Source organism: Pieris brassicae, chromosome 10, assembly GCF_905147105.1.
Source record: "Pieris brassicae chromosome 10, ilPieBrab1.1, whole genome shotgun sequence".
In the NCBI taxonomy this organism is placed as follows: Eukaryota; Metazoa; Arthropoda; class Insecta; order Lepidoptera; family Pieridae; genus Pieris; species Pieris brassicae.
In genome coordinates, this window is record NC_059674.1 from 4,669,171 (window position 1) to 4,682,263 (window position 13,093).

The 13,093-nt window shown below is 32.7% G+C and overlaps 2 protein-coding genes across 3 annotated transcripts; both read left to right on the plus strand.

The window, feature by feature from the left end:
• The first annotated feature begins 79 nt into the window (after positions 1-79).
• LOC123714906 (E3 ubiquitin-protein ligase RFWD3-like) lies at positions 80-2,818 on the plus strand. The gene is made up of 2 exons (XM_045669564.1): positions 80-257; positions 583-2,818. Exon 2 carries the CDS (start codon positions 599-601, stop codon positions 2,456-2,458), a length of 1,860 nt encoding a protein of 619 aa, XP_045525520.1. The 5' UTR covers positions 80-257; positions 583-598; the 3' UTR covers positions 2,459-2,818.
• Positions 2,819-8,130: 5,312 nt separating this feature from the next.
• On the plus strand, positions 8,131-12,388 carry LOC123715645 (thioredoxin domain-containing protein 9). Of its 2 annotated transcripts, none has more exons than XM_045670843.1 (6): positions 8,131-8,288; positions 9,035-9,104; positions 9,256-9,355; positions 9,901-10,102; positions 10,503-10,638; positions 11,843-12,388. In XM_045670843.1, exons 2-6 carry the CDS (start codon positions 9,040-9,042, stop codon positions 11,970-11,972), a joined length of 633 nt encoding a protein of 210 aa, XP_045526799.1. In that variant the 5' UTR covers positions 8,131-8,288; positions 9,035-9,039; the 3' UTR covers positions 11,973-12,388. The 2 variants fall into 2 exon arrangements, with proteins under 2 accessions (XP_045526799.1, XP_045526801.1); XM_045670845.1 differs by lacking the exon at positions 8,131-8,288 and adding an exon at positions 8,367-8,435.
• The last annotated feature ends 705 nt before the right edge of the window (positions 12,389-13,093 follow it).

Genomic DNA, 13,093 nt, shown 5'->3' on the forward strand with positions numbered 1-13,093 from the left:
ACAATGGATACAAGTTTTTTAGCTATGAAATGTTTTCAAGTAAGAATTTCTGTGGTTCTTAGTAGCGCTTTAGTCTGTACTGAGGTTTAACGTCGTAGACTAGCGTTTGTGGTTTAACTTTCAAGATGTTTCAAATTAATAATTATTTAATTTTTATTGATATATTTTGATATTGTGAAACTTTGCTTTTATAATTCGTTTGTATACATATTATCTTGCAAACTAATCGTTCACACACAAGAGACTTTCTTATGAGGGTAAGTATATAAAAAATAAATTGACTAACAATATTAACACATCTGCTGTAGACGAATTTATTTTAATCTGTAAGGTTAAACGTAGATAATTTTAAAATTTTAATTAGAATTCACTCCAAAACGTTCTCTAAAAAAATTAAATTAAAGCAAATTTTCGATAATTTCATAAATCATAGGGCAAATACAAGCTAGTTTATTTTAATAGATTCTTCCAGATATGAGAAATTAATAATCTAAACATTTTAACATACAGGGGATTAACCCCCGTGGGATATTTTCAAATTTAAATATATATTTCATTTTTATACTTATTGTATTTTTTCAGGAATAGAATAATTGCAATGGGGGACAGCTCAGGCAGCAGTCCTAATGTTATAATTGATGACCATTCGTCCAACAATGCCTCAGAGGCTCCTTCGCCTCCGAGCCCAGATATTCTGGAAGACAGCTCTCATTTAAATGAACCTTCTCCACGCTATGATCCTTCTTCTCCACACTATGAGCCATCTTCTCCACGCTATGAGCCTTCTTCTTCACTGAATCCTACATCACCAAGTTATGCTGTTATGACTTCTCTTTATCGGCCTGCTGCACTTGAATTACATCTTGATTTACCCATTTATGAACCTGTAAATCCTTCTAATAATATTTATGTTGCTATACCATGGACTTATGAATCCAGAAATTTAGAACAATCAGAAGATAGCAATCCAGCTTTAGTTAATGAAGAATCAAGCAGCTCACCCCAAGACATAGTTAAGACTTATGACAATTACCAAGAGCCACCTGCAAAAGTAAGACGTTTAAGTTCCCCTAAACAAAATGATGACTGTGATGGAGAAACTTGTCCAATATGTTTAGACACCTGGGGAAATTCAGGTGACCATAGACTGGTTGCACTCCGATGTGGACATTTATTTGGAGCAAAATGTGTTGAAAGGTGGCTCAAGACACAAGTGTCTAAGAACAGATCTTGTCCTACATGTAAACGCAAAGCATCTATGAAAGATCTGAGATTTATTTATGCCAGACGATTAGTTGCAGCAGATACTACACAAATAACTGCTCTTCAAAAACAAATAGAAAACTTACAGGCTGAGAAAAACAGAGTAGAATTAGAGCTTCAAACATCAAAGATTGCACATCGTTCGAGATTGTTAGAGTTAGAAGTTCTGAGAAAGGCATTACTTAAAAAACAAGTCAATAAAGAAGAGACACCACGACGATCTTGGCGGTTTGCCTTAGAAAAAAATTTGGAAATATGTAAGGATGGTGATTGTCGGGTGCTTACATACAATTGTCGAACATATGAACTGTACATATCACAAAAAAGTTCTAACTACTTGTTTCCTGGTTATGGAATCAGAAAAGTAAGTTGTGTTGACTACAAATTGGGACAGTTTATGCACTTGCATCCTAAACCAATCAGAGATATTACATATTCTCAACCCAGAGATTTACTTTTGAGTGCTGGCTTAGATGGTTGTGTTAGAATTGTGGAAAGAGGAATACCCAGCTCTACGATCAAGTGTGGGGTACCTTTGTGGTCATGCTCATGGGACAATCTAAGAAGCAATGAGTTTTATGTTGGGGGTGTGGGAGGTGTCATATGCCAATATGATGTTCGTAATCCTAATACCTATATAAATAAAGTTTCAATACCTGGAGATCTTTCACCAGTTGTATCACTGTGTTCCACAGAATTTGGACTGTTATCATGCCAATTAAACTCTTGTAATTTGTGGAGTGTGGGTAATACAAGACAATGGGAGCCACGGCCATTGCCAGTAGATGGTCCTTTTATGTCACTGTGTTATAATGGTGCATCTCATCAAGTGCTGGTGTCAGGTAGAGCTAGTGGGGCAGAAAGGTCAAAATTGACGCTGTGTAAGTTAAAATCAAGTTTTAAAAGTGATGAAGTGTCATTTGATGTTGAGCATACATTTAGTGGATCTTCTCGATCATTAACAATGTCTCGTGCTGCCTGGGTAACAGCCCCAGGAGCAACATGGGTGGGTGCTCATTCAGAAAGTGAGTCTGCATTATTTTTACATGGACTGGATGGAGCAAGGACAATGTCTTTGCCTGCAGCTGAACCTGCATTAGATGTATGTGCGGCCCAACTAAATGGTGACACAGTATTAGCAGCACTGTCAGCCTCTCGACTTAGATTGTACAAAGCAGTTTCAACAAATTCCTGACAGAAAGACTACTACACATTGTAAAGGCTGTTTGCATTTAATTATTGATTAGCTTAGCATTTAATTATTTAAATAATCTTTTATTTCTATGACTGTATAAATTAAATGAATGTTAGAGATAAATGTATCATATTGTTCGTTCTGATTAGTTGCTATAAAGTGTGTGTAAAAATTGAGAACCGAAGGTTGTAAATTAAATAGTTTTGTTATAAATCAGGCAAGCTAAGGAACTGTTTCATTAATTGTCTATAGATATAGATTGTGTCTAGAAATATTTATAGACTAAAACAGTTAAGTAAAACTAACATTTTCAACCAAAATTATGCAGTGTCCTGAATAAAGTACAACAAAGACAATCTATGATGGTCTTATGGCATCAGTCCTAAAATAGTAAGAGTCAGTTATAGGTTTCTTACTTTGCCATAAATACTGTGAAATCTATACTCCTTATATCGTTGTTGTGTGATGAAGTAAGACAGATGAGTATATTACTTAAAATGCTGTCTTAGACTGATGATGACTAGTGGGACTTAATAACATGTACTTAAAGATACACCATGCTTTAGGGCTCAAGTCTCACATGAAAAATACCAAGTCAAATATGACTACCCTTCGTATATTCAAGTGTTAAGGAGATTTGACACAGAAATTGACCTTAACTTAAAAGGATTACCTTTGTTTTCTGTATTGTTACATACACTGGAATCCTTTTAGTTAACTGATTTTTTTAGTGGGTACATACCTCATTTTTGTATTTATTTTGGAAATGGCTGTTTGTAAAAGCTTTAAAATTGTGTGTAATAAATGTTTTAACTCAGTCTTAGATTATAGAGCTATAGACTTGCGAATTCCGCATATATAATATTATGTAGGTTTGTAAAAATGTCTGCTAAACTGGTTGAGATTTCACATTGTGGTCGTTTGTTTGAAGTCCCGAGACGGTGACGACGGATTACCTGCCAATAAAAACAATGTCGCCAATCGAATCCAGGACCAAACAAGAACTTTATAAGACTAAAAATCTAGCATTTTAAAGTTTACTGTTCTTTTTATTATGAATGAAGGTGCGATAATCTTCAACAAGTTCAACTTTGAACTATAGACATGAATCAAACTGATAATTCAACGCTCTTGTTTCTTATATTTAGTATTACATTATTTAAATAATATCCTAGTTGAGCAATATTAAATGCGATGCAGGGGACTACGCGTGGTCATTAACAACTTGCAAGTAAAGTCAGAACGGCATCCGTTAATCATAAATACTAAACGGGCTAATTCACTGTTTAACTATTAAGTTACAATGTGGCCTTATCGCTTATATTTTGTGTATAAAAATTCGTACCTACTATGATATCATAACGGGTCCTAAATTGGACCGTTTAGTCAAAATAACCTACTCTGGAAAGTTACCCTATTTTTGATCAGTGTACAAAAGATTAGTTGAAAACCGATTTAATTGATTGTTATAATTAACACAAGGTCGAAAGTTATAAGCTTATTTTTAATTCTGTTAAAAATCGAATTCATGCACCGTATTTAAATTTAACTACAATGTCCTTTCTGTTAACTACACGAAATAGAATCAATATTGATAAAAAAATACCATAATTTTAAACATTTTACAATATACTTTTTTTTACTGCTATTCACTATAAGAAATATATACTAAAAAGCCTTTCCGTACTACTATAACAGATATGAGAGTAAATTAAATTCAAGTTTGAGAATTTGAAGTTTTCACTATAAGTTTAACGGAATCTCATGGCAAATAGGGGAATAAAAAATTGTTGTAGGCAATACTGGGAAAATAGTATTAAATGATCTTGATTATGAACTATTTAATTTTTATTTGGCATTAGTATTAATGAATATGAAGTATATTAGTTACAGATACCGGCAAACAACTTGAGCATTAATCACGAAGTGGAGGAAAGTTTGCGCATCGTACACATACGAGCAAAAAGAACTTATAAAATGTAACTGTAGAATACTTTTTACGTAGATAACTTTTAAAAGTAGTTAATTTTACTTTTTGTAGATTGTTAGTGTATATATCAGATATTATTGTGAGTTGTTAAAGTTAAATAAAACTTTCTAAAACATGATAACATGAAAGAATATACTTATTTACTATTGAGTTGCTTCGCAGGTTGGTGTAGGTTTCCTCACGATATTTTCCTTCACCGCAAAGCTCGTGATAAATTTCAAATGTTAATAATAATGATTGTGGAAAAAATATTTAAATAATTTAATCATCATCTAAAAAAGATATTCCTTCCATAAGTCATTAGCAGAGCTAGTGCTTGGTCTAGGTTCAGGGGAGATGGAGTAATCATGATGCTCATCATCATCATTCTCGGACACACTATCATCGTCAGAATAAATAACGAATGGGTCCGGGACTAAATCTATAACACATGATCACTTTTCATGCACGTCAGTGTACTTAGGAGGCACAGGAACGTGGACACAGCGCGGGACACAAACGTCAACTGATTTAGTACCAATCACGCGATCGACACGTCGCTCACCGCCCGCCGTCCCAGTGATACCAAAAAATTGCCTCTGCTCAGGCAAGGCAAGACATTTCAAGTTATTTGCCGGTATCTATATTTGTATGTAGAATGTTGTTATACATCGGGTTCTTAGGTTAGGAAAATAAATCATTCGTACATTTATTTATGTAGTCATTTATTATTGTATATCATTGCAATCATACAAATAACTAAAAATGTCTAGTAGAAGGAACTAGAAAACGATTCCAATAACTCAACTTGCATTTCTTGTTCTTGAGGGATTATAACTTAATATTTTTTTTTAATTTATAATTAAATCAATGCCTTGTTGAAAAATTTGCAACAGTTTTTTTACTGTTGAAATTTTGTTCTGAATAAAATTCCTTTACTTTATTCCCAAGCAAGATAATTTTCTTCTTTCCCGTTCCTTTTTCTACCAGGCGTGGAAAACTCACCATCATTCGATGTGCCCTCACTTGATTCGCCGTAGTAGTACTGGCAACCCTTTGGAAGTCACAATTAAGTACCGAAGAAAAATATATAATAAAGTATCAAATCACTTAGTCGAACTTATCGGTCTCCTCTACCATGCGCTTTAAAATTAAAGATTAAGTTTGATTTACAGCTTTATTTTACGATAAACATTTAAAAATATAACTATTAGGTACTTACATATGAAATTGGCGTATTTCGTACTGGCCACTTTAATCACGATGTTCTCCTCTTTAGTAAGGAATTCCAAATTCAAATTTGTACAGCTATTTACTCGTGTATTTGTGCTTCGATGACCGTCATTCATTTGTTTTTTTTCTGTTTGCGTCAATAATTTCACACACAGGACCTAATATTACTCGCTTGAGATTGATTGATTGGCCTTTTCGACATTCTCTAAAACGAATTTCAAGAAGATAATCACAAATCTCAGCAGCGGTTGTCAGATCTGAATTTTGATTTGAATTTTGACGGATGGTACAGACCTATTGCTTTCAGTTTGGTTTCAGGAAGGACTTGAGTACGATGGATAGCCTAAGTGTTATAGCCACTGACATTCGTATTGCTTTTAAAAAGAAACAGTTTCTTGCGGGTGTTTTCTTGGATATCGCTCTACCTTCAGCTGAGTATTCCTGAGATGTTGGTACGTTTTATTTGCATTTCAGTTTCGTGTCCTTATATTATTATAATATCCCAAAATACCGAGCTGTCTCCTAGATCTATATGGAGGTTCTGTTTTGGGTTCACTCCTGTACAATATTTATCTGGAGCTTGTTGTGAATTCCTTCTGTCAGATCCTTCAATACGATGTAGCCTTATACTTTTCATCAAATTCAATTGAAGAGGCATCATCACGCCTAAATTCGGCTCTGGATTACTTGGATGATTGGTTAAATGATCATGGTTGGATCATCTCTCTATTTCTGTGTCCAAATGTTCGGCGGTCACGTTTACTACAAAATACAAGGTTTCTCAATGTAATATTTCATTTAAAGGGTCCCCCATATTTTCTTGTGAGCATGTAAAATTTTTAGGCCGTATTTTAGACTCAAAATTAAACGGTGTTCCTCATTTCAACCACGTGGTTAAAAAAAGTGAGAAAGGTGTTAACGTTCTCCGTACGTTATCCGATGTGAGATGGGGAGCACATCTTCTCGCAAAAGCTAAAATAATTTTAAACTTTGGAATTGACAAAGAAGCCCCCAAGCTTCTGTTTTCGGGAAAAAATTTCAAAAGACTGGCAGGGTTGATTACCGATGTGTACTGATGCCTCCATGTAATGAGTGCATCGGTTCGTCAGTATGGGTCCCTTCATACAAAATAGTATTGAGTTATAAACTTCCTCCTTTGACCTTCGTATTTTCAGGTGAAGCTTTTGCAATCCTGGAAGCTATTTTGTATGGTGAGTCCCACAACCTGAATAGAGTTACATTGTTTTCCGATTCTCGCAGCTGCTTACAGGCAATCCTTTCCATCTGTTCAGATCTAAAAAAAACATAATACAATTTAAAAAATATGAGAAGCTATGCTAATATTCAATGTTCAATCCTTTCTCGGCCGTGGTTTTTTAAGCAAAAAGGTCACATCTATAATCTGCCGTCTTCGTATAGGGCACGCTTATACTTCCGTAAGACAGTTCTCTCTGTGAGTGTGGTATGGACGAAGGCTCGTCAGACCATATATTTTGTAACTATTCTTTAATTAATGATTCGTTATTTGACCATCTTTCTCCTAATTTCCCTCGTCCATGTAACCTTCTTTCCCTCACATCCAGCTTTGTCATCAAAATTTTAAGAAAATTTATTTCTGTTAATAAGTTAAAATTATAAATAAGATTCTCCCCTCCCTCCATACCTTGTAGTATTTATGTTAACTTCTTGTATATATTATTATATATCTGTGTGTGTGTGTTGTCTTTATTGTGTCAACTTTTTTTGTTAAATCGATCAAATTGTCACAGATCAAACAGATTACAGAAGTCGCCATTAAAAAAATATAGTGAAGTGAAGTGAGATTCTACCTCTACCTGTTCATTTTATTATTGCCCATACAGACTCGACGTCAGCGCGAGAGTGTATAGGTGCGCTCGTGCTACCTATTTTAAATTATATGTATATTATGCCGTTGCATGATATATTTTTAATTGTATTTGTGTTAGAAACGCAAATCATAATTTTGATATGCACTTAAAGTAGCTAATGCAATCTTTACGTTCATTCCATTCCATTGTCGTAGATGTAACGAGCTAGTTATGTTTTATTATAGCGACGGCTTCGGGCTTCGGCGTGGGGCCTCGCGAGACCACAGATTTGTGAAACTTGCTATTTATCTTTATAATTCGACAAAATCGTAAGCATCGAATTTTCGGCGAAGGAGGAAACTCTTGTTTAAAGAGAATCGTTATTTTACTTTGTACAAAAAGTTTCTTAGTAAAAAAAAAACAAAGACTGCATAAAATACAGTGCTATTATTTTTTTGTATGGTACTGGATTTGAATGTAACAGTAATAACTAGTAAGTAAGTTAACATCTACTATTTGACTTTCGAAGTATTAAAGGGGCAAATCGCTGTGTGTGAGAGTAAGAGTAAGACGTTCTGTATTTAAATATAGTGGAGCAAAAAATAGTAGTCTATAGTAAGTCTATGGTTCTCAAATTTGACATTTTCACATCTAGACTAGTTGTATTCTGAAAATTTGTTTTGAAATTTCAAATAACAAATAGTACCTATCTAATTTAAAATATAATTTCATTATAGACACTTTATCTATAATTTTTGTATTACTTATATATCTGTGTTAATTTCACGAAATTTTATTGGTAAGTATTTAGTATATAAAGATTTTCTAAAACATGTGTGGCAAGCAGTACACAACAAATCTCAATGAGGTCATCGGCTTCTTACTAATAAACGTATCAGAATTTATATTTTTTTTATAAAAAACACAGTAAACTGTGTAAACAACGGTAACGTTTTCGATTGATGGTCGCCTATAACTATAATCATATGAATTGAAACTATTAACTCATACATAATTATTAACATATTAAATAATTATTGAGAAAAAATTAACGTTTACATCTCAAGCTAATAAAGTATCACCACATCCCCACGAATGGTTGGATATCTTAAACGGAATAGCGATTGTTTTGGCTGCAAAACTACAACTATTTTTTATAACACTACTGCGCAGTAATATTGAATACGGTATTCGCAACGGATTGACCTAAATGGTCAAATTTAGAATTGTATCCTCTTACAGGACATTAACAATGTCGTCCCTTATTCATAACCAAGATTGAAAATCAGCAAAAAAATTGAAATTCGGGCTGCATAAACCAAGTTATGAATTCAGGCACCTCTCATACCTAAATCGCTGTTTTACTGTTTTAGGAAAATTGTGATATATTTTAGAAAATATAGCTTATAACATAAACTGTAGATTTAGTAGTATTATGTATGACTTGGTAAACTTCTGTAAAAAAATAAATAAATACATAGCACCCAATGCTAAATCTTTAAATCACTAAATTTAAATGATAAATAAACTGTTTTTTTTTTGTAGACAACATGGAGCGAGCTATACAACAAATTGCCCAAACTATGGAGCGACAGCTTGATTTGGAGCTGGAAAAGTAAGTCTTTTGAAACTAATTAAAAAAAGAGGTTCTCAATTTACTTACCTTTTCTTATTTAGCTATGTAATCGTCACATCAACTGACACAATTTACAATTTAATTACCGGTGTTTCTAAAACTTTAGTAAATTTTACACAAATTCTTTTAGGCTAGATGCTCTGGATAGTGGTGACCTTGAGGCTATTCGTCAACAGCGCTTAAATGAGATGAAACAACGTGCTAAGCAAAAACAAGAGTGGCTGGCTAATGTATGTACATATCCACATACATATACATATAATGAACATGAAAAGTTAAGATATTATGAGAGCAGTCTCTAGACCAACACTTTTATGGGCACATCCAAAGCCCAATGTTCATCCACTTTCATTCTTTGGGCAACCAAAATGGCTCATTTTTATTATTATTCTTTAGTTATTTGCACTGACTCTGGTGTGTATCTCGAGACCATGAGATGTTAACCACTAGACCAATCAGGCAGTTGGCATATACAAATATCCAGAGCTTTTTTGTGTTAAATTCTGTTTTCTAATTGTCTACAAAAGTTTGTGGTTAAATTTACTAAATCCTTAGACATAAGGGTCCTAGTAATTCATTATATGTATGTATATACTATAAGAATAGTAGTTAGATTTTTTTGCTAAGAATTATAAAGCTTAATTATTTTTTTAATATTATAGATGTATTGGAATAATACAATAATAATATAAAGTTTTACACTTATGTTGTTATATGGTAATGAAAATATTTACACAGCAAAAGTAGGAAAACTGCATAACTTAATTTTTTGTAGGGTCATGGTGAATATACAGAGATAGATGGAGAAAAGGAATTCTTTACCGTATGCAACAAGAGTGAGAACCTTGTATGCCACTTCTATAGGCATGATTCCCCTAGGTGTCGTATATTTGATATGCACCTTAAGATCTTGGCCAAAAAGCATGTCGAGACTCGATTCGTTAAGATGGATGCCGAGAAAGCACCCTTTTTAACTGGTAATTATGATGTGATCCATTAAACTTCACCCCACGTTAATAGTTTAATTGCAAAAACCAATCTTCTAATTTGTTGTTTTGATTCTGGTTGAAACAGTAATTGTTTCACTTTGAGGGCTTGTCTAAAGTAATTGCTTCACAGAAAGCATTGTCGGTTAGCACATACCCTTAATAGTGTATTCTAACATTATAATTCATACAAAAGTGGAAAAAGAAATGTTTGCCACATTTTTAAATATAAAGTATTAAAACTGGCAACATTTTATTATTGTGGTATGCAGAATTTGCTTCATCGATGTGGTAATTTGAATCCAATATTTATTGTAATTTTATTGTATTGAAATGTTAAATATAATTATAATATGTATCTTAAGACTAATTAAGGTTAAATTTCGAACAGGCCGTCTCAAAATACGTGTAATACCAACTCTTGCATTAGTGAAAGCAAATAAGACAAAGGATTTTGTGGTTGGCTTCACTGATCTTGGTAACCGAGATGACTTCTCCACAGAAATGCTCGAATGGAGGATCGCCAGGTAAAATAATCTTACATAATATTTATTTATTTAACACTTTATTGCAAAACCAGTACAAATTATAATACTTATAAAATAAGGTTTGATTTATTGCTTTTGAGTGATCTCTACATTAATGTAATAGCAAGAGCACAAGATAAGATATAATTAAAACAATAGTAAAGAACACTAAAATATGACAATTTCAATTATGTAAGGGACGATGTGGAGTAGTAATGTTGATAGTTAATAGATTATGGATTATAATTTAAAAATTTAAATTATGGAAATTATTGATGTGTGTAGTGTAGATATCAGGACTTTTAAACAATTACAAAGGAAGATGCTTTACATTTGCAACACGTATAAATAAAAAATTACACATCAAATTATAAACCACTTTTGACTTTGATGATAATCGAAAATCATCATCAAGATCGATTTAACTGTAACTATATATGTATATAAATAAATACACAATTGAATATTCTAGCTAATTGTCACACATACTGCTACACTCTGAAATATTTCTAGTTTCTACTGTAGCACTATAGAACTTTCCAGTCCCCTAACGCCAAAGGCATTTTGTATGAAAATGGTCACGTGACAAAGCCTGAGCTATATAAGCTCATTTCCATACAAATTCCTGTAGCAATTATGGTTTTGTCGAAAAGTAATTTTGTCTCAAGCCTCTGCTCACGCTTCGTTCGGCTTCATCACTATCAGCCTTCAATTAATAATAACTTGAACTTAATATAAAAATTTCCTGTCCATACCGTTTTCTGTGTTTTTAATGATTTCGTTAACGTTTACTTTTTTCGGGTGTTTAATAAGGTTATCGGTTGTCTTATAACATAATACAAACACAGTGCCATAGTAATATAAAACTTGACTTGATTATTCGGTCTATATGCCATGCCAATTTTATTTCACTCAAAACCCTTCTTTATTTATACTGTATCCCCTTGAAACACCTTATAGACACTTAGAATCTATGTTGTATTATTCACATCAGCTTATATTATTTTGTTTAAATTGCAGCTGAATAAGCGAATGTGTCTGCCGATTTAGTCAAATAATCTACCACTTAGTTTAGGATAAAGTTATTTGTTGGCTATTTGGAAGCTAATTAATAATTGTCCTTTAAAATTTTAGTCAATTCTATAATACTTGAAGGCATTGTAGACTTAAATCAGGAAATATGTATGTAATCATTTTATTTTAGGTCAGAAGTGATAGAATATTCTGGAGACATTCTAACACCACCTTCTGAGGGTAAAAAGAAGTCCGTCCATATCCAAAGTAAGAAGGCTATAAGGGGAAGACAAGACTCTGATTCAGATCTTAGTGATTGATAGTTAAGTTAATAATATTGAAAATTTTTGGTAAAGTTTTATACACTAATGCTTATTTATATAGAGCCTCAAGCTTATTACTTTTATTAAGCATTTGAATTATAAATTAATAATTTTAAAGAAATTATCTAATGTGGCTGTGGCCTGCTCAAGGCCATGATTTGATTAAGTTTCTCTAGAAACTGGAAAGTGATTTCAATAGCTTTATTGAAAGTTATATGATATTATATTATATATTTAACAACATATATTTTTAATACTAAATTGCCTCCATTATTTTTAAATTTTGTATTCAGTATGCTGTGTTGAGAGAATAAATGTTTATGCTTGTATTTACAAATCCTTGTTATTGTAAAAGGAATTGTGGATGTTTTGGAATAATGTAAATTTTTAGTTACTGAAGTTAATAAATTAATAATATAAACTATTTTGTTTTTTATTTATTTTTTACCATTATTATAGGTTGTTAGACACAGGCATGCTACTTTTCTTTAAAAAAGGATATGCAAGATTATTTTCAGTAACACCATCTTCATACACAAAATTATTAATTAAGATTTAGCCGAAAAATTATTTTTTTGATTTTTTGTAAAATTTCGTGAATGACGCATTTATATGCCCTTCCGCTGTTACTTCATGTACCCACAGCTAGGACTAACCTTCTAAAAATGGCACATGAGTGTATACACACTCATGTAATAATAACCTATGTAATTAAAACACCTATACACGTGTATTAATTACATAGGTTACAGATACCGGCAAACTTCTTAAGCATTAAACAAGGGAGTGGGGGAAAGTTTCCGCATCGTACACAGCGCAGGACACAAACGTCAACTGATTTATCAATCACGCGATCGACACGTCACTCACTGTGTGAATGTCCAAAATATCAAGTACGTTCTAAACGAACTAAGGTATACGTAACGTACGTCGGGTACGGCGGGTTAGGTGGAAGTTGCAAACTGGAATTGTTTTTTGCCTATTAATTACTATAATATATAGCTATATTTTTAATTAAATAGGCAAGTAATGCATTTAAAAGTATAAACCTAATAATAACTATCGTACTGTATTTTTTGGAAGTGTAGAAAAAGATCGGCCTAAGACTTATGCCGCGA